The sequence below is a fragment of the Oncorhynchus mykiss genome, chromosome 13, assembly GCF_057628025.1.
Source record: "Oncorhynchus mykiss isolate SJ-2025 chromosome 13, ASM5762802v1, whole genome shotgun sequence".
Classification (NCBI taxonomy): Eukaryota; Metazoa; Chordata; class Actinopteri; order Salmoniformes; family Salmonidae; genus Oncorhynchus; species Oncorhynchus mykiss.
The window spans coordinates 7,415,343-7,435,738 of record NC_143034.1 but is presented as its reverse complement, the minus strand read 5'-3'; the positions used below and the strand labels follow the sequence as shown (position 1 = coordinate 7,435,738).

General features: G+C 45.5%; 1 protein-coding gene across 3 annotated transcripts in view; it reads right to left on the bottom strand.

Annotated features, from left to right (window-relative positions):
* Nucleotides 1–20,396, bottom strand: part of LOC110487164 (uncharacterized) — a 39,920-nt gene that overhangs the window by 2,869 nt on the left and 16,655 nt on the right. The window contains exons 1-2 of one of the 3 annotated variants that reach the window (XM_036942200.2): nucleotides 12,129–12,438; nucleotides 126–340 (exon numbers count right to left, since the gene is read on the bottom strand). In XM_036942200.2, coding sequence (XP_036798095.2) covers nucleotides 126–340; nucleotides 12,129–12,280 — 367 coding nt within the window. In that variant the 5' untranslated portion in view covers nucleotides 12,281–12,438. Of the gene's footprint in view, nucleotides 1–125; nucleotides 354–12,128; nucleotides 12,439–20,396 lie in introns of those variants that run through there. The other 2 variants (XM_036942198.2, XM_090194819.1) reach the window with 2 other exon arrangements.

Below are 20,396 nucleotides of genomic sequence, written 5' to 3'. Positions count from 1 at the left end.
TTCTGAATTTACATTTTATTCAACAACCAAAAACATATGTTTACATTTCTTAATGAACCAGAAAATCAAATGGTTATTTTGGGTTGTTTACCTCTGAACCAAAGAGGATGTTAGCCTGAATTTACCTGAGTCAACAGAGGCCCTGTCCTCCTCTCTCTCTTCCTCCTCCCGCTCATTGATTTCTCTCTCCTCGCCCTCCTCCTTGACAATCACATTGAGTTCCACTGTTTGACTGCAGTCCCCCAGCTTCACTGACAGCAACTCTGGACCCCGCTGTGAGCTTCTCTGGGCCGGAACACCACAACCAGAACCTGGTTCAGACATGGTAGGCTGGGTAGATCTAAAAGAGGAGACTGAAAGAGTTCAGGGTGATTTTCACAAACCTAGATCGTGGTATAGCTCCAGAAAAGACAACAAAAATGTATCTAAGGGGGCCTCCCGGGTGGCGCAGTGGTTAAGGGCGCTGTACTGTACAGCGCGCATCCAACCCCCATATCGGTCTCTGTGCCACCAGAGACTCTGGGTTCGCGCCCAGGCTCTGTCGTAACCGGTCGTGACCAGGAGGTCCGTGGAGCGACGCACAATTGGCCTAGCGTTGTCCGGGTTAGGGATATCCTTGTCTCATCGCGCACTAGCGACTCCTGTGGCGGGCCGGGCGCAGTGTGCGCTAACCAAGGTTGCCAGGTGCACGGTGTTTCCTCCGACACATTGGTGTGGCTGGCTTCTGGGTTGGATGCGCGCTGTGTTAAGAAGCAGTTGGTTGGGTATCGGAGGACGCATGACTTTCAACCTTCGTCTCTCCCGAGCCCGTACGGGAGTTGTAGCGATGAGACAAGATAGTAACTACTAAAAATTGGATACCACGAAATTGGGGAGAAAAGAGGTAAAATTCAACAGCAACAAAAAAATGTATCTAAGCTAGCTAACCACACATATCAGTCAACCTCTTGTGTATGGTCCCAGTACATCACTGGGGCCGAGCTCCCTGCCATCCAGGACCTCTATACCAGGTGGCGTCAGAGGAAGGCCCTAAAAATGGTCAAAGACTCCATCTACCCAAGTAATCTCTGCTACTGCCAGTGGTCCCGGAGTACCAAGTTTGGCACCCGAAGAGCTTCTACCCCCAAGCCATTAGACTGCTGAACAGCTTCTACCCCCAAGCCGTCAGACTGCTGAACAGCTTCTACCCCCAAGCCATTAGACTGCTGAACAGCTTCTACCCCCAAGCCATTAGACTGTTCTACCCCCAAGCCATCAGACTGCTGAACAGCTTCTACCCCCAAGCCATCAGACTGATGAACAGCTTCTACCCTCAAGCCATCAGACTGCTGAACAGCTTCTACCCTCAAGCCATCAGACTGCTGAACAGCTTCTAACCTCAAGCCATCAGACTGCTGAACAGCTTCTAACCTCAAGCCATCAGACTGCTGAACAGCTTCTACCCCCAAGCCATCAGACTGCTGAACAGCTTCTACCCCCAAGCCATCAGACTGCTGAACAGCTTCTACCCCCAAGCCATTAGACTGCTGAACAGCTTCTACCCCCAAGCCATCAGACTGCTGAACAGCTTCTACCCCCAAGCCATTAGACTGTTCTACCCCCAAGCCATCAGACTGCTGAACAGCTTCTACCCCCAAGCCATCAGACTGCTGAACAGCTTCTACCCCCAAGCCATCAGACTGTTCTACCCCCAAGCCATCAGACTGCTGAACAGCTTCTACCCTCAAGCCATCAGACTGTTCTACCCCCAAGCCATCAGACTGCTGAACAGCTTCTACCCTCAAGCCATCAGACTGCTGAACAGCTTCGTCTCTCCCGAGCCCGTACGGGAGTTGTAGCGATGAGACAAGATAGTAACTACTAAAAATTGAACACCACGAAATTGGGGAGAAAAGAGGTAAAATTCAACAGCAACAAAAAAATGTATCTAAGCTAGCTAACCACACATATCAGTCAACCTCTTGTGTATGGTCCCAGTACATCACTGGGGCCGAGCTCCCTGCCATCCAGGACCTCTATACCAGGTGGCGTCAGAGGAAGGCCCTAAAAATGGTCAAAGACTCCATCTACCCAAGTAATCTCTGCTACTGCCAGTGGTCCCGGAGTACCAAGTTTGGCACCCGAAGAGCTTCTACCCCCAAGCCATTAGACTGCTGAACAGCTTCTACCCCCAAGCCGTCAGACTGCTGAACAGCTTCTACCCCCAAGCCATTAGACTGCTGAACAGCTTCTACCCCCAAGCCATTAGACTGTTCTACCCCCAAGCCATCAGACTGCTGAACAGCTTCTACCCCCAAGCCATCAGACTGATGAACAGCTTCTACCCTCAAGCCATCAGACTGCTGAACAGCTTCTACCCTCAAGCCATCAGACTGCTGAACAGCTTCTAACCTCAAGCCATCAGACTGCTGAACAGCTTCTAACCTCAAGCCATCAGACTGCTGAACAGCTTCTACCCCCAAGCCATCAGACTGCTGAACAGCTTCTACCCCCAAGCCATCAGACTGCTGAACAGCTTCTACCCCCAAGCCATTAGACTGCTGAACAGCTTCTACCCCCAAGCCATCAGACTGCTGAACAGCTTCTACCCCCAAGCCATTAGACTGTTCTACCCCCAAGCCATCAGACTGCTGAACAGCTTCTACCCCCAAGCCATCAGACTGCTGAACAGCTTCTACCCCCAAGCCATCAGACTGTTCTACCCCCAAGCCATCAGACTGCTGAACAGCTTCTACCCTCAAGCCATCAGACTGTTCTACCCCCAAGCCATCAGACTGCTGAACAGCTTCTACCCTCAAGCCATCAGACTGCTGAACAGCTTCTACCCTCAAGCCATCAGACTGCTGAACAGCTTCTACCCTCAAGCCATCAGACTGCTGAACAGCTTCTACCCCCAAGCCATCAGACTGCTGAACAGCTTCTACCCCCAAGCCATCAGACTGCTGAACAGCTTCTACACACAAGCCATCAGACTGCTGAACAGCTTCTACCCCCAAGCCATCAGACTGCTGAACAGCTTCTACCCTCAAGCCATCAGACTGCTGAACAGCTTCTACCCCCAAGCCATCAGACTGCTGAACAGCTTCTACCCCCAAGCCATCAGACTGCTGAACAGCTTCTACCCCCAAGCCATCAGACTGCTGAACAGTTCATCAAATAGCCCGGACTGCTGAACAGCTTCTACCCCCAAGCCATCAGACTGCTGAACAGTTCATCAAATAGCCCGGACTGCTGAACAGCTTCTACCCCCAAGCCATCAGACTGCTGAACAGTTCATCAAATAGCCCGGACTGCTGAACAGCTTCTACCCCCAAGCCATCAGACTGCTGAACAGTTCATCAAATAGCCCGGACTGCTGAACAGCTTCTACCCCCAAGCCATCAGACTGCTGAACAGTTCATCAAATAGCCCGGACTGCTGAACAGCTTCTACCCCCAAGCCATCAGACTGCTGAACAGTTCATCAAATAGCCCGGACTGCTGAACAGCTTCTACCCCCAAGCCATCAGACTGCTGAACAGTTCATCAAATAGCCCGGACTGCTGAACAGCTTCTACCCCCAAGCCATCAGACTGCTGAACAGTTCATCAAATAGCCCGGACTGCTGAACAGCTTCTACCCCCAAGCCATCAGACTGCTGAACAGTTCATCAAATAGCCCGGACTGCTGAACAGCTTCTACCCCCAAGCCATCAGACTGCTGAACAGTTCATCAAATAGCCCGGACTGCTGAACAGCTTCTACCCCCAAGCCATCAGACTGCTGAACAGTTCATCAAATAGCCCGGACTGCTGAACAGCTTCTACCCCCAAGCCATCAGACTGCTGAACAGTTCATCAAATAGCCCGGACTGCTGAACAGCTTCTACCCCCAAGCCATCAGACTGCTGAACAGTTCATCAAATAGCCCGGACTGCTGAACAGCTTCTACCCCCAAGCCATCAGACTGCTGAACAGTTCATCAAATAGCCCGGACTGCTGAACAGCTTCTACCCCCAAGCCATCAGACTGCTGAACAGTTCATCAAATAGCCCGGACTGCTGAACAGCTTCTACCCCCAAGCCATCAGACTGCTGAACAGTTCATCAAATAGCCCGGACTGCTGAACAGCTTCTACCCCCAAGCCATCAGACTGCTGAACAGTTCATCAAATAGCCCGGACTGCTGAACAGCTTCTACCCCCAAGCCATCAGACTGCTGAACAGTTCATCAAATAGCCCGGACTGCTGAACAGCTTCTACCCCCAAGCCATCAGACTGCTGAACAGCTTCTACCCCCAAGCCATCAGACTGCTGAACAGTTCATCAAATAGCCCGGACTGCTGAACAGCTTCTACCCCCAAGCCATCAGACTGCTGAACAGCTTCTACCCCCAAGCCATCAGACTGCTGAACAGTTCATCAAATAGCCCGGACTGCTGAACAGCTTCTACCCCCAAGCCATCAGACTGCTGAACAGCTTCTACCCCCAAGCCATCAGACTGCTGAACAGCTTCTACCCCCAAGCCATCAGACTGCTGAACAGTTCATCAAATAGCCCGGACTGCTGAACAGCTTCTACCCCCAAGCCATCAGACTGCTGAACAGTTCATCAAATAGCCCGGACTGCTGAACAGCTTCTACCCCCAAGCCATCAGACTGCTGAACAGCTTCTACCCCCAAGCCATCAGACTGCTGAACAGTTCATCAAATAGCCCGGACTGCTGAACAGCTTCTACCCCCAAGCCATCAGACTGCTGAACAGTTCATCAAATAGCCCGGACTGCTGAACAGCTTCTACCCCCAAGCCATCAGACTGCTGAACAGCTTCTACCCCCAAGCCATCAGACTGCTGAACAGTTCATCAAATAGCCCGGACTGCTGAACAGCTTCTACCCCCAAGCCATCAGACTGCTGAACAGCTTCTACCCCCAAGCCATCAGACTGCTGAACAGTTCATCAAATAGCCCAGACTGCTGAACAGCTTCTACCCCCAAGCCATCAGACTGCTGAACAGTTCATCAAATAGCCCGGACTGCTGAACAGTTCATCAAATAGCCCGGACTGCTGAACAGCTTCTACCCCCAAGCCATCAGACTGCTGAACAGTTCATCAAATAGCCCGGACTGCTGAACAGTTCATCAAATAGCCCGGACTGCTGAACAGCTTCTACCCCCAAGCCATCAGACTGCTGAACAGTTCATCAAATAGCCCGGACTGCTGAACAGTTCATCAAATAGCCCGGACTGCTGAACAGCTTCTACCCCCAAGCCATCAGACTGCTGAACAGTTCATCAAATAGCCCGGACTGCTGAACAGCTTCTACCCCCAAGCCATCAGACTGCTGAACAGTTCATCAAATAGCCCGGACTGCTGAACAGCTTCTACCCCCAAGCCATCAGACTGCTGAACAGTTCATCAAATAGCCCGGACTGCTGAACAGCTTCTACCCCCAAGCCATCAGACTGCTGAACAGTTCATCAAATAGCCCGGACTGCTGAACAGCTTCTACCCCCAAGCCATCAGACTGCTGAACAGTTCATCAAATAGCCCGGACTGCTGAACAGCTTCTACCCCCAAGCCATCAGACTGCTGAACAGTTCATCAAATAGCCCGGACTGCTGAACAGTTCATCAAATAGCCCGGACTGCTGAACAGTTCATCAAATAGCCCGGACTGCTGAACAGTTCATCAAATAGCCCGGACTGCTGAACAGTTCATCAAATAGCCCGGACTGCTGAACAGTTCATCAAATAGCCCGGACTGCTGAACAGTTCATCAAATAGCCCAGACTGCTGAACAGTTCATCAAATAGCCCGGACTGCTGAACAGTTCATCAAATAGCCCAGACTGCTGAACAGTTCATCAAATAGCCCAGACTGCTGAACAGTTCATCAAATAGCCCGGACTGCTGAACAGTTCATCAAATAGCCCGGACTGCATTGACCCTCTTGTTTGTGGCACTGATTCTCTTGCATCCTCACAAATACGACACAAAACACACTGTACATACAGTACCAGTCAAAAGTTTGGACACACCTACTCATTCAAGGGTTTTTCTTTGAAGACATGAACTATGAACTATGAAATAACTCATATGGAAACATGTAGTAACCAAAGAAAGTGTCAAACAAATTAAAAATATATTTTATATTTGAGATTCTTCAAAGTAGCCACCCTTTTGCCTTGATGACAGCTTTGCACACTCTTGGCATTCTCTCAACCAGCTTCATGAGGTAGTCACCTGGAATGCATTTCAATTAACATGTGTGCCTTGTTAAAAGTTAATTTGTGGAATTTATTTCCTTCTTAATGCGTTTGAGCCAATCAGTAGTGTTGTGACAAGGTAGGGGTGGTATACAGACGATAGCCCTGTTTGGTAAAAGACCAAGTCGATATTATGGCAAGAACAGCTCAAATAATCAAAGAGAAACGACAGTCATGAAGGTCAGTCAATACGGAAAATTTCAAGACCTTTGAACGTTTCTTCAAGTGCAGTCACAAAAACCATCAGGCGCAATGATGAAACTGGCTCTCATGAGGAATGCCACAGGAAAGGAAGACCCAGAGTTTCCCCTGTTGCAGAGGACAAGTTCATTAGAATTAACTGCACCCCAGATTGCAGCCCAAATAAATATTTCACTGAGTTCAAGTAACAGACACATAACATCAACTGTTCAGAGGAGACTGCGTGAAATCAGGCCTTCATGGTCGAATTGTTGCAAAGAAACCACTACTAAAAGACACCAATAGGAAGAGACTTGGGCCAAGAAACATGAGCAATGGACATTAGACCCGTGGAAATCTGTCCTTTGTTCTGATGAGTCCAAATTCTTGGTTCCAACCACCGTGTCTTTGACACGCAGAGTAGGTGAACGGATGATCTCCGCATGTGTGGTTCTCACTGTGACGCATGGAGGTGGTGTGATGGTGCTTTGCTGGTGACACTGTCTGTGATTTATTTAGAATTCAACGCACATTTAACCAGCATGGCTACCACAGCATTCTGCAGCGATATGCCATCCCATCTGGTTTGAGCTTAGTCCCACTATCATCTGTTTTTCAACAGGACAAACCCAACACACCTCCAGGCTGTGTAAGAGCTATTTGACCAAGAAGGAGAGTGATGGAGTGCTGCATCAGATGACCCGGCTTCCACAATCACCCGACCTCAACCCAACTGAGATGGTTTGGGATGAGCTGGACGGCAGAGTGAAGGAATAGCAGCCAACGAGTGCTCAGCATATGTGGGAACTCCTTGAAGACCATTGGAAAAGCATTTGTTTAACACTTTTTGAGTTACTACATGATTCCATGTGCCAGTTTATAGTTTTGATGTCTTCACTACTAAAAATAGTAAAATATAAAGAAAAACCTTTGAAGGAGTAGGTCTGTGTACACCTTTGAAGGAGTAGGTCTGTGTAAACCTTTGAAGGAGTAGGTCTGTGTAAACCTTTGAAGGAGTAGGTCTGTGTAAACCTTTGAAGGAGTAGGTCTGTGTAAACCTTTGAAGGCAGTAGGTCTGTGTAAACCTTTGAAGGAGTAGGTCTGTGTAAACCTTTGAAGGAGTAGGTCTGTGTAAACCTTTGAAGGAGTAGGTCTGTGTAAACCTTTGAAGGAGTAGGTCTGTGTACACCTTTGAAGGAGTAGGTCTGTGTAAACCTTTGAAGGAGTAGGTCTGTGTACACCTTTGAAGGAGTAGGTCTGTGTACACCTTTGAAGGAGTAGGTCTGTGTAAACCTTTGACTGGTTCTGTATACTGCTGTTCCTCTTTATTATCTATCCTGATTGCCTAGTCACTTGTACCCCTAACTACATGCATATATTACCTCAAACTACATCAATATTAATCTGATTATGGCAAATTATCCAATAGTCATGTAAACACCTTACTCTGCTTACCTTACTCTGCTTACTCTAGGCAGGGTAGCCTAGTGGTTAGAGCGTTGGACTAGTAACCGGAAGGTTGCAAGTTCAAACCCCCAAGCTGACAAGGTACAAAATATGTTGTTCTGCCCCTGAACAGGCAGTTAACCCACTGTTCCTAGGCTGTCATTGAAAATAAGAATTTGTTCTTAACCGACTTGCCTGGTTAAATAAAGAAAAAAAAGAAAAAATCTTAAAATCAGTATACGGTCAAAAATCAAAGCAAGCATCAACGCCGATTAAAACAAGGTTTTCTGAGCAACCTTTCAGACTATAGGACATGTAGCATAACATCTGAATTCTAGCTAATTGTATTTGAAATCAATTCCAGCTAATTGTTTATGAAATCAATTCCAGCAGATTGTATTTGATCTGCACATGTGCTGGCAACAGCAAAGCGAGCCTCCCTGTTAAGTGCAAAGTGAAGTGAGTTCAGAACAACTGAATGTACTACTGTCTGAATGTACTACTGTCTGAATGTACTACTGTCTGAATGTACTACTGTCTGAATGTACTACTGTCTGAATGTACTACTGTCTTAGTTTTCACAAACAAAATGTTGTGTGTCCGAACTCGGAATCAAATGTGCTTAAAATAAATTAAAAATAAAATGATCGCTGTGGTAGAATTATGTATGTCCATGTAACCATGTATCCATGTAACCATGTATCCATGTAACCGTGTAACCAAGTAACCATGTAACCGTGTAACCATGTAACCATGTATCCATGTAACCATGTAACCATGTATCCATGTAACCATGTATCCATGTATCCATGTATCCATGTAACCATGTATCCATGTAACCATCTAACCATGTATCCATGTAACCATGTATCCATGTAACCATGTAACCATGTATCCATGTATCCATGTATCCATGTAACCATGTATCCATGTATCCATGTAACCTCACACAGACAGACTTGGTAACGCTACGCCTTGTATTTTATTGTTGAACTATTCTAATTTTCCTTTTTAACTCTGCACTGTTGGGAAAGGGCTCGTCAGTCAGCATTTCACTGTAAAGTCTACACCTGTGATAAAACAGGGGAAAGGGCTCGTCAGTCAGCATTTCACTGTAAAGTCTACACCTGTGATAAAACAGGGGAAAGGGCTCGTCAGTCAGCATTTCACTGTAAAGTCTACACCTGTGATAAAACAGGGGAAAGGGCTCGTCAGTCAGCATTTCACTGTGAAGTCTACACCTGTGATAAAACAGGGGAAAGGGCTCGTCAGTCAGCATTTCACTGTGAAGTCTACACCTGTGATAAAACAGGGGAAAGGGCTCGTCAGTCAGCATTTCACTGTGAAGTCTACACCTGTGATAAAACAGGGGAAAGGGCTCGTCAGTCAGCATTTCACTGAAGTCTACACCTGTGATAAAACAGGGGAAAGGGCTCGTCAGTCAGCATTTCACTGTGAAGTCTACACCTGTGATAAAACAGGGGAAAGGGCTCGTCAGTCAGCATTTCACTGTGAAGTCTACACCTGTGATAAAACAGGGGAAAGGGCTCGTCAGTCAGCATTTCACTGTGAAGTCTACACCTGTGATAAAACAGGGGAAAGGGGGGGGACCTCGCCAGTTGTACAACTGGATCCACGTCTTCGGCGCCCGGTAGAACACTGGGTTAAATTGCCTTGTTCATGGGGCAGAATGACAGATGTTTTACCTTATCAGCTCGGGGATTCGATCCAGCAACTTTCATCTGATTTGATATAAAATTGTCAATAGAAGAAAAAAAATTTTCCCCCTTTTTTTCTCTCCCCCAATTCTAAATAAAATCAGCGACTCAAGCGACATCCACGTCTTCAATGACTTTCAGTTCTCTTCGTGGAACATCTTTATTCCATGAAGGGAATAATGATATTTTCTTTTAGAGTCACTGTGAAACAATCAATTAGTACCCTTCTCTCGTATCCGTTACCAAACTAATGATCTTCAACCGGAACAAGTTAGTAATCTGCTTCCATAGTCAAGAGCTAGAGAAATATTCCAGCTCATGAATTTCCAGAATAGGTGTATTTGCATTAGCGACGCTATCTGCTACTCCCGGCTACTTCTTATCGTTGCCAACTTCACAACGTCACTGTCCGTTCACACTGTCACCGCGTTTACACCCAGAGAAGTGTCGCTGTTCATTTTGCAGCCCTTAAAGAATAGCCAATCCAAGTAGATTTTTCATATTGGACACGTACATTCTGTTTTGTATGCTATGGACGTTAGTGAGTAGGCTGGACCCTGGTTTTATTAGACACAATCGATTATGTACGGTGCAGTATTTATGTCCATTATGACAACCAAGTGGATTAAAGCTGATTGGCCACTCTTTAAGGGCCGCAAAATGAGCAGCAATGCTCCTGGGGGTGTAAACTCAGTGGACTTGGAGACTAGAAGTGTTCCTGGGGGTGTAAACTCAGTGGACTTGGAGACTAGAAGTGTTCCTGGGTAGAATGGACCTGTTACTGCAGCACAACGTACACAAGATAAGAGTACACACACAAACAACATTGTTGACCATTTAGGATTCAAATAAACAAATAAATCACACAATATCTTATAGAAATACTTGTTATCAAACAAAGAATAATTACAAGGATAAAATACATGGATAATTATGCACTAATTATTAATTTACAAAGTATTCACACAGAGAGGAAGTGGAAGAGAGAGCCCCAGCTAGGGTGCAAATCTGTATCCGTCCAGCAGGTGGTGTTTTCCGCCCCAGTTGTTTGACTAAGCAACCGGTTTTGTATGAAGTCAATGAGAGTGTGTCGAATTCGGTCAACAAAAAAAATATTATTTGCGACACAAGGTTTATTTGACCTAATAGAAGTTTCGTAATGTTTAAGTCGTTACATGAGCGTACTGATTGTTATAAGTAGGACACTATACTGGAGTTGTCCCAAGATGGTAGTAAATGGTAGTAGCATACAATCTCTCCATTGAATACAGGCGGTTGACGTCAACAACCTTCATCAAATATTTTTTTAAAGGATTACAATAATGAGATGTATCGACCAATGAGATGTATCGACCAAGTCAAAGAAAGGATAGGGGAGGAGCTAGACAGCCCACCGTGCCGCTATGTGGACAACCACTCCCATTACGAGAGCGGAGAGACATGCATCTTGTCAGTTTATCCATAATAAACGGGACTCTTATTCTGGAGGATTACAAAAGATCCATGACCCAGAAGTACTTCGTTATTCTTGCCTGCGTCACAGCTGTATCATTATGATGGAAAACCGAATTTTGCTTCTTAGGTCGACATTCCTTCTTAATTTGCTTGAACATATTATGGAAAAGGGGTTATGCCTTGATCACACCAACATAATTATTGCACAAAAAAGGTACACAGCATCATCTGGATATGTGTGCAACATTCACATTCTGCTACCATTTCTGTCAAGACGTCTATGCATACAGTTTGACGCATATGTTCAATAAATTCAACATAAATCACCAAACAGAACGCACTGCCTCTGCAAATCAATGCTGCAAGGCAAACGCCGGACCAGTTGGATAGGAAATTACTTTTATTTTACCTTTAACGAGGCAAGCCAGTTAAGAACAAATTATTATATTTACAATGAAGGCCTACCCTGGCCAAACCCTAACGATGCTGGGCCAATTGTGCGCCACCCTATGGGACTCCCGATCACGGCCGGTTGTGATACAGCCTGGAATCGAACCAGGGTCTGTAGTGACGCCTCTAGCACTGAGATGCAGTGCCTTAGATCTCTGCGCCACTCGGGAGTACCAAAACGCAATAATACTGTCGGTATGATCGAGGCGTTAGCTGTTTGCATAAACCTGTAGCGGGGTAGTTTAGCAACGGTTAGTCCAGCTAATTTGGCTAGCTACCTAGATAGCTAAACCAAATATTTTGTAACCAACCTATCTATCTGTGGCTAAACAAGGAGCAGCCGGTTAGCTAATTCCTCGCAACAGTCATTTTACTCACGATGAGTCGACAGCTGGCTAACTATTAAATGGAAGTCACACTTCAACAGTGACCCTGAAAAAAAGTTAGCATGTTAGCTAGCTAGCTACACAAACGGGTTGGACGGGAGATGTGTTGCTAACTGGCTAACAGCTAACTAGCTGGGGGAACAACAAAACCAGGCCGCGGAAACCAGTGCGGTTTCATCCTGGAATGCGTTGGTTTACAGACCGTGTTACAAGCATCATTAAAACAAATAATAATCATTAGCAATAGGTTACCTGGAACTGATTTCCTGTTTGGCTGAAAATAATTGGAAATGGTGAGGTCTCGTAGAGCAAGCGGTTAAAACGTATCCACTTTCCGAGTGAGTTTGGTCTCGATTATGAGATGCGGCAGGAAATGTTCGTGAGCGTCGTATCAGCGTAGTCATTGTGCAAGTTTTACCGGCCTCTCTTGTTCAATCCTATACTTAGGATATTATACTACATTAACTCAACCAGACTCGAAGGTAAACTTCAACATGTCTTTACTCCGTAGCTGTCCGTGAAATAAGCCCCACATTCCTGTGGTGACGTCATATGTCAGCACAGTCACATCAATACACGACATTCCCTCTTTACTTGGACATGAATTTAACGTCAACCTGACATTTTTTTAAAATGTATTTTATTTAACTAGGCAAGTCAGTTAAGAACAAATTCTTATTTATAATGATGGCCTACCCTGGGCCAAACCCTAAACCGGATGATGCTGGGCCTCTCTGACATACAGTCGTGGCCAAAAGTTTTGAGAATGAAACAAATACCAATTTTCACAAAGTCTGCTGCTCAGTTCGTATGATGGCAATTTGCATATACTCCAGAATGTTCTGAAGAGTGATCAGATAAACTGAAATTAATTGCAAATTCCCTCTTTTCCATGCAAATGAACTGAACCCCCCCCCCAAAAAAAAAAATCCACTGCATTTCAGCCCTGCCACAAAAGGACCAGCTGACATCACGTCAGTCAGTGATTCTCTCGTTAACACAGGTGTGAGTGTTGACGAGGACAAGGCTGGAGATCACTCTGCAATGCTGATGGAGTTTGAATAACAGACTGGAAGCTTCAAAAGGAGGGTGGTGCTTGGAATCATTGTTCTTCCTCTGTCACCCATGGTTACCTGCAAGGGAACAAATGCCGTTATCATTGCTTTGCACAAAAAGGGCTTCACAGGCAAGAACATCAAGGAGAGCGGTTCAATTGTTGTGAAGAAGGCTTCAGGGCGCCCAAGAAAGTCCAGCAAGCGCCAAGACCGTCTCCTAAAGTTGATTCAGCTGCGGGATCGGGGCACCACCAGTACAGAGCTTGCTCAGGAATGGCAGCAGGCAAGTGTGATTGCATCTGCACGCACAGTGAGGCAAAGACTTTTGGAGGTTGGCCTGGTGTCAAGAAGGGCAGCAAAGAAGCCACTTCTCTCCAGGAAAAACATCAGGGACAGACTGATATTCTGCAAAAGGTACAGTGATTGGACTGCTGAGGACTGGGGTAAAGTCATTTTCTCTGATGAATCCCCTTTTAAGATTGTTTGGGGCATCCGGAAAAAAGCTTGTCTGGAGAAGACAAGGTAAGCGCTACCATCAGTCCTGTGTCATGTCAACAGTAAAGCATCCTGAGACCATTCATGTGTGGGGTTGCTTCTCAGCCAAGGGAGTGGGCTCACTCACAATTTTGCTTAAGAACACAGCCATGAATAAAGAATGGTACAAGCACATCCTCTGAGAGCAACTTCTCCCAACCATCCAGGAACAGTTCGGTGACGAACAATGCCTTTTCCAGCATGATGGAGCACCTTGCCATAAGGCAAAAGTGATAACTAGGTGGCTCGGGGAACAAAACATCAATATTTTGGGTCCATGGCCAGGAAACCCCCCAGACCTTAATCCCATTGAGAACTTGGTCAATCCTCAAGAGGCGGGTGGACAAACAAAACCCCACAAATTCTGACAAACTACAAGCATTGATTATGCAAGAATGGGCTGCCATCAGTCAGGATGTGGCCCAGAAGTTAATTGACAGCGTGCCAGGGTGGATTGCAGAGGTCTTGAAAAAGAAGGGTCAACACTGCAAATATTGACTCTGCATCAACTTCATGTAATTGTAAATAAAAGCCTTTGACACTTATGGAATGCTTGTAATTATACTCCAGTATTCCATAGTAACATCTGACAAAAAATATATAGACACTGAAGCAGCAAACTTTGTGGAAATTAATATTTGTGTCATTCTCAAAACTTTTGCCCACAACTGTACACTGTAGCAGTTACAGACCCATACAGCTATAGAGTCTCCATCCTACTAAACTACACTGTAGTAGTAACAGATCCATACAGCCTCCATCCTACTAAACTACACTGTAGTAGTAACAGATCCATACAGTCTCCATCCTACTAAACTACACTGTAGTAGTTACAGATCCATACAGCCTCCATCCTACTAAACTACACTGTAGTAGTAACAGATCCATACAGCCTCCATCCTACTAAACTACACTGTAGTAGTAACAGACCCATACAGCTATGGAGCCTCCATCCTACTAAACTACACTGTAGCAGTTACAGATCCATACAGCCTCCATCCTACTAAACTACACTGTAGTAGTTACAGATGCCTCCATCCTACTAAACTACACTGTAGCAGTTACAGATCCATACAGCTATAGAGCCTCCATCCGGCCAAACTACACTTCCACTACTCTTCCTGAGTTACACTTACACACAGGTGTTTGGAGCATGCTATAGACAGCTAATTGGCCTCTTCTATTCTTGACATCTGTTCAATGTCTTATTTCTGTTCTCCTAATGGATTTTCCTTTTTAAGTCTACTTCGAAGAAAAACAAAACAAAACAGTATTATTATAATTTTTTTCTTACTGTAACAAAACATTTTTGCACCTTTTTCACAACATAATTCAAACATTCAGTCTTCACATTAGTCCTTTGTTCTTGTCATTTTTCCAGTTTATAAGCTTGTTTTCTTTACCCCTTACAGTACAGGATAATTATTTAAATGACTAAGTCTGTTAACTTCTGTGGCAGTTTAATTAGTCTGTGAGGCCTGACTAGCTTGGGTGTCCGTGGACTTTGTGGTGATCCCTCAAATATGGTCTCTGGTTTGGACTCTATGTAATGTCTCAGAGTAGGACTCTGTTTCCGCAGTCTATGTCAGTCTCTGGTTTGGACTCTATGTAATGTCTCTGAGTAGGACTCTGTTTCCGCAGTCTCTGTCAGTCTCTGGTTTGGACTCTATGTAATGTCTCAGAGTAGGACTCTGTTTCCACAGTCTCCGTCAGTCTCTGGTTTGGACTCTATGTAATGTCTCAGAGTAGGACTCTGATTCCGCAGTCTCTGTCAGTCTCTGGTTTGGACTCTATGTAATGTCTCAGAGTAGGACTCTGTTTCGCAGTCTCCGTCAGTCTCTGGTTTGGACTCTATGTAATGTCTCAGAGTAGGACTCTGTTTCCGCAGTCTCCGTCAGTCTCTGGTTTGGACTCTATGTAATGTCTCAGAGTAGGACTCTGTTTCCGCAGTCTCTGTCAGTCTCTGGTTTGGACTCTATGTAATGTCTCAGAGTAGGATTCTGTTTCGCAGTCTCTGTCAGTCTCTGGTTTGGACTCTATATAATGTCTCAGAGTAGGACTCTGTTTCCGCAGTCTCTGTCAGTCTCTGTCAGTCTCTGGTTTGGACTCTATGTAAATGTCTCAGAGTAGGACTCTTTTTCCACAGTCTCTGTCAGTCTCTGGTTTGGACTCTATGTAATGTCTCAGAGTAGGACTCTGTTCCACAGTCTCTGTCAGTCTCTGTCAGCCTCTGTCCTTTGGTTGTGGATTTGGCTCCTCAATTCTATAGCTCTTCATGAATGTTGTATTGCTGGGATACCTGGCTCCAGTTGGAGATGGAACAACCACATTGTTTCCCTCTATATTGATCACAGTGTTGAAGGTTGTTGTGAACTTGTCTGTTTTTGTCCTGTTTTAGGAGAACCTGGTCTCCGATGTCCATGTCAGAGTGTTCAGCTCTGCGACGGTTGTCTGCATAGATCTTGGATTTCCCTTTCTGCTCAGCATCATTTTCCTGGCAAAAGTTCTGCATCTGGGAGGACATGTACTGTGGGCCACAATCAGATGGGATTGTTCATGGGAGACCATGACGACTGAAAATAGTCTCCAGACTATCAATCACCTTTTTTTTCTGTGGTAGTAGATTGCATGATATCACATTCATAATATCTGCTGTAATAGTCTACAACTACTAGTACCGAGTGTCCTGTTGGTCGTGGACCCAATAGGTCAGTTGGTGATGTCCTGCCGCGGTCCTTCAGGTAGCTCTGTGGGTCTCAGACGTTCTGGCACGTCTGGTCGTGCTACAATCTGACAACCATGGCAGGACGTGTCTCTCTGCAGCTTTGTACAATGTCTGGCCATCGTGCTTTACCCATGACATGTAGTTTTGTGACTACAATGTCCGGCCATCGTGCTTATCCATGACATGTAGTTTTGTGACTACAATGTCCGGCCATCGTGCTTTACCCATGACATGTAGTTTTGTGACTACAATGTCCGGCCATCGTGCTTTACCCATGACATGTAGTTTTGTGACTACAATACCCACATGTCCCTGGTGATCTAAGGCTACAGCCGTCACACAAAGCCCACGTGGCAAAACAATGCCTGTTCCCCTTAGGACTGTCGGATTATACACAGTTAATTTTAAAACAGGCCTGCCATCTCTCATAACACCCACTCTGCAGAGCATTTCTCAGCTCTATTGGCTCTTTGTCTGTAGCTGATGCTTCCTCCACTTCCCTTGTGGTCATTGCATTTGGAGATGGTTTCACAGCCACAAATCTCACGCTCTCCTCTGCTCCATGTGTGTGTGTGTGTGTGTGTGTGTGAGAGAGTCTTTCACTGCAGTCTCTTCAATTAGACGAGACAGAGGGTCAGCCATGTTGTTTTTTCCCCTCCTGATATGTGGATAACACAAACGTCATATTGTTGGAGTCTCAGCTCCCCACCGTTTGATAGGAGTGCACGGCTTTGAGCGAGGACTGTCAATAGCCTCTAACGCCTTATGATCAGTCACTGGATCAAACTCCCTGCCGTATACATATGGCTGAAGCCTTTCACAAGGCCAAACTAACACATGTAGGTTGATCTCTCCCTTCAACATGTAGGTTGATCTCCCCCCTTCAACATGTAGGTTGATCTCCCCCTTCAACATGTAGGTTGATGTCCCCCCTTCAACATGAAGGTTGATCTCCCCCTTCAACATGTAGGTTGATCTCTAGGTTGATCTCCCAACCCTTCAACATGTAGGTTGATCTCCCCCCTTCAACATTAAGGTTGATCTCCCCCTTCAACATGTAGGTTGATCTCCCCCTTCAACATGTAGGTTGATCTCCACCCCTTCAACATGTAGGTTGATCTCCCACCCCTTCAACATGTAGGTTGATCTCTAGGTTGATCTCCCAACCCTTCAACATGTAGGTTGATCTCCCCCCTTCAACATTAAGGTTGATCTCCCCCTTCAACATGTAGGTTGATCTCCCCCTTCAACATGTAGGTTGATCTCCCCCTTCAACATGTAGGTTGATCTCCACCCCTTCAACATGTAGGATCACCCCCCCCCCCCCTTCAACATGTAGGTTGATCTCCCCCCCTTCAACATGTAGGTTGATCTCTAGGTTGATCTCCCAACCCTTCAACATGTAGGTTGATCTCCCCCCTTCAACATTAAGGTTGATCTCCCCCTTCAACATGTAGGTTGATCTCCCCCTTCAACATGTAGGTTGATCTCCCCCTTCAACATGTAGGTTGATCTCCACCCCTTCAACATGTAGTTTGATCTGCTATCAACATGTAGGTTGATCTCCCACCCCTTCAACATGTAGGTTGATCTCCCACCCCTTCAACATGTAGGTTGATCTGCTATCAACATGTAGGTTGATCTCTCCCTTCAACATGTAGGTTGATCTCCCCCCTTCAACATGTAGGTTGATCTCCCAACCCTTCAACATGTAGGTTGATCTGCTATCAACATGTAGGTTGATCTCTCCCTTCAACATGTAGGTTGATCTCTCCCTTCAACATGTAGGTTGATCTCCCCCCCTTCAACATGTAGGTTGATCTCTCCCTTCAACATGTAGGTTGATCTCCCCCTTCAACATGTAGGTTGATCTCCCCCCTTCAACATGTAGGTTGATCTCCCCCTTCAACATGTAGGTTGATCTCCCCCCTTCAACATGTAGGTTGATCTGCTATCAACATGTAGGTTGATCTGCTATCAACATGTAGGTTGATCTGCTATCAACATGTAGGTTGATCTCCCCCTTCAACATGTAGGTTGATCTCCCCCTTCAACATGTAGGTTGATCTCCCCCTTCAACATGTAGGTTGATCTCTCCCTTCAACATGTAGGTTGATCTCCCCCCTTCAACATGTAGGTTGATCTCTCCCTTCAACATGTAGGTTGATCTGCTATCAACATGTAGGTTGATCTCTCCCTTCAACATGTAGGTTGATCTGCTATCAACATGTAGGTTGATCTCCCAACCCTTCAACATGTAGGTTGATCTCCCCCTTCAACATGTAGGTTGATCTCCCACCCCTTCAACATGTAGGTTGATCTTCACCCCTTCAACATGTAGGTTGATCTGCTATCAACATGTAGGTTGATCTCCCACCCCTTCAACATGTAGGTTGATCTGCTATCAACATGTAGGTTGATCTCCCACCCCTTCAACATGTAGGTTGATCTGCTATCAACATGTAGGTTGATCTCCCAACCCTTCAACATGTAGGTTGATCTTCACCCCTTCAACATGTAGGTTGATCTGCTATCAACATGTAGGTTGATCTCCCACCCCTTCAACATGTAGGTTGATCTGCTATCAACATGTAGGTTGATCTCCCCCTTCAACATGTAGGTTGATCTCCCACCCCTTCAACATGTAGGTTGATCTTCACCCCTTCAACATGTAGGTTGATCTGCTATCAACATGTAGGTTGATCTCCCAACCCTTCAACATGTAGGTTGATCTGCTATCAACATGTAGGTTGATCTCCCAACCCTTCAACATGTAGGTTGATCTCCCCTCCTTCAACATGTAGGTTGATCTCCCCCCCTTCAAACAACCTGGGTTACTGCTGTTTTATCTGCGCCTTTACATCTGGCACTGCTGTTATGTATAAAAACCCAATTTAATGTCCGTCTCTTTACCTAGCAACAGCTCTCCATGTCCACATTTCACAGTGAACTCAGCCTGCGCTGCGCTTGCCTAGCTTTATTTGGCATGTGAAAAAAAACACTGTTACTGGTGATGCCTCACGTGATGAGTACGCATACAGCTGTTTATCAGTCAGTGATGAACGGCACCTGATTATCTTGGCTTTCAACATTTACCATGTGCTCTCATCTACTATGTTACTCGTGATTTCCCATGTGCTCTCATCTACTATGTTACTCGTGATTTCCCATGTGCTCTCATCTGCTATGTTACTCGTGATTTCCCATGTGCTCTCATCTACTATGTTACTCGTGATTTCCCATGTGCTCTCATCTACTATGTTACTCGTGATTTCCCATGTGCTCTCATCCACTATGTTACTCGTGATTTCCCATGTGCTCTCATCTACTATGTTACTCGTGATTTCCCATGTGCTCTCATCTACTATGTTACTTGTGATTTCCCATGTGCTCTCATCTACTATGTTACTCGTGATTTCCCATGTGCTCTCATCTGCTATGTTACTCGTGATTTCCCATGTGCTCTCATCTACTATGTTACTCGTGGCCCCCGGAGTCAATTAACATGAATAAACTGACCCCTCCCACTGAGAAGGTGATCCTGTCTGAGTTACAGTTCTCACCGACAGAGACTTCAGAAAGTACTTAATTACACATTTTGTTGTGTTACAGCCTGAAATTAAAATGTGAATATATTTTTTCCTCACCCATCTACACACCAATACCCCATAATGACAAAGTGAAAACATGTTTATAGAAATGTTTTGCGATTTTTTTTTATTGAAAATTAAGTTACAGAAATAACTCATTTACATAAGTATTCACATCCTTGAGTCAATACTTTTGTAGAAGCACCTTTGGCTGTGATTACAGCTTCGAGTCGTCTTGGGTATGTCTGGATCAGCTTTGAGTCATCTTGGGTATGTCTGTATCAGCTTTGAGTCATCTTGGGTATGTCTGTATCAGCTTTGAGTCATCTTGGGTATGTCTGTATCAGCTTTGAGTCATCTTGGGTATGTCTGGATCATCTTCGAGTCATCTTGGGTATGTCTGTATCAGCTTCGAGTCATCTTGGGTATGTCTGTATCAGCTTCGAGTCATCTTGGGTATGTCTGTATCAGCTTCGAGTCATCTTGGGTATTTCTGGATCATCTTCGAGTCATCTTGGGTATGTCTGGATCAGCTTCGAGTCATCTTGGGTATGTCTGGATCATCTTCGAGTCATCTTGGGTATGTCTGTATCATCTTCGAGTCATCTTGGGTATG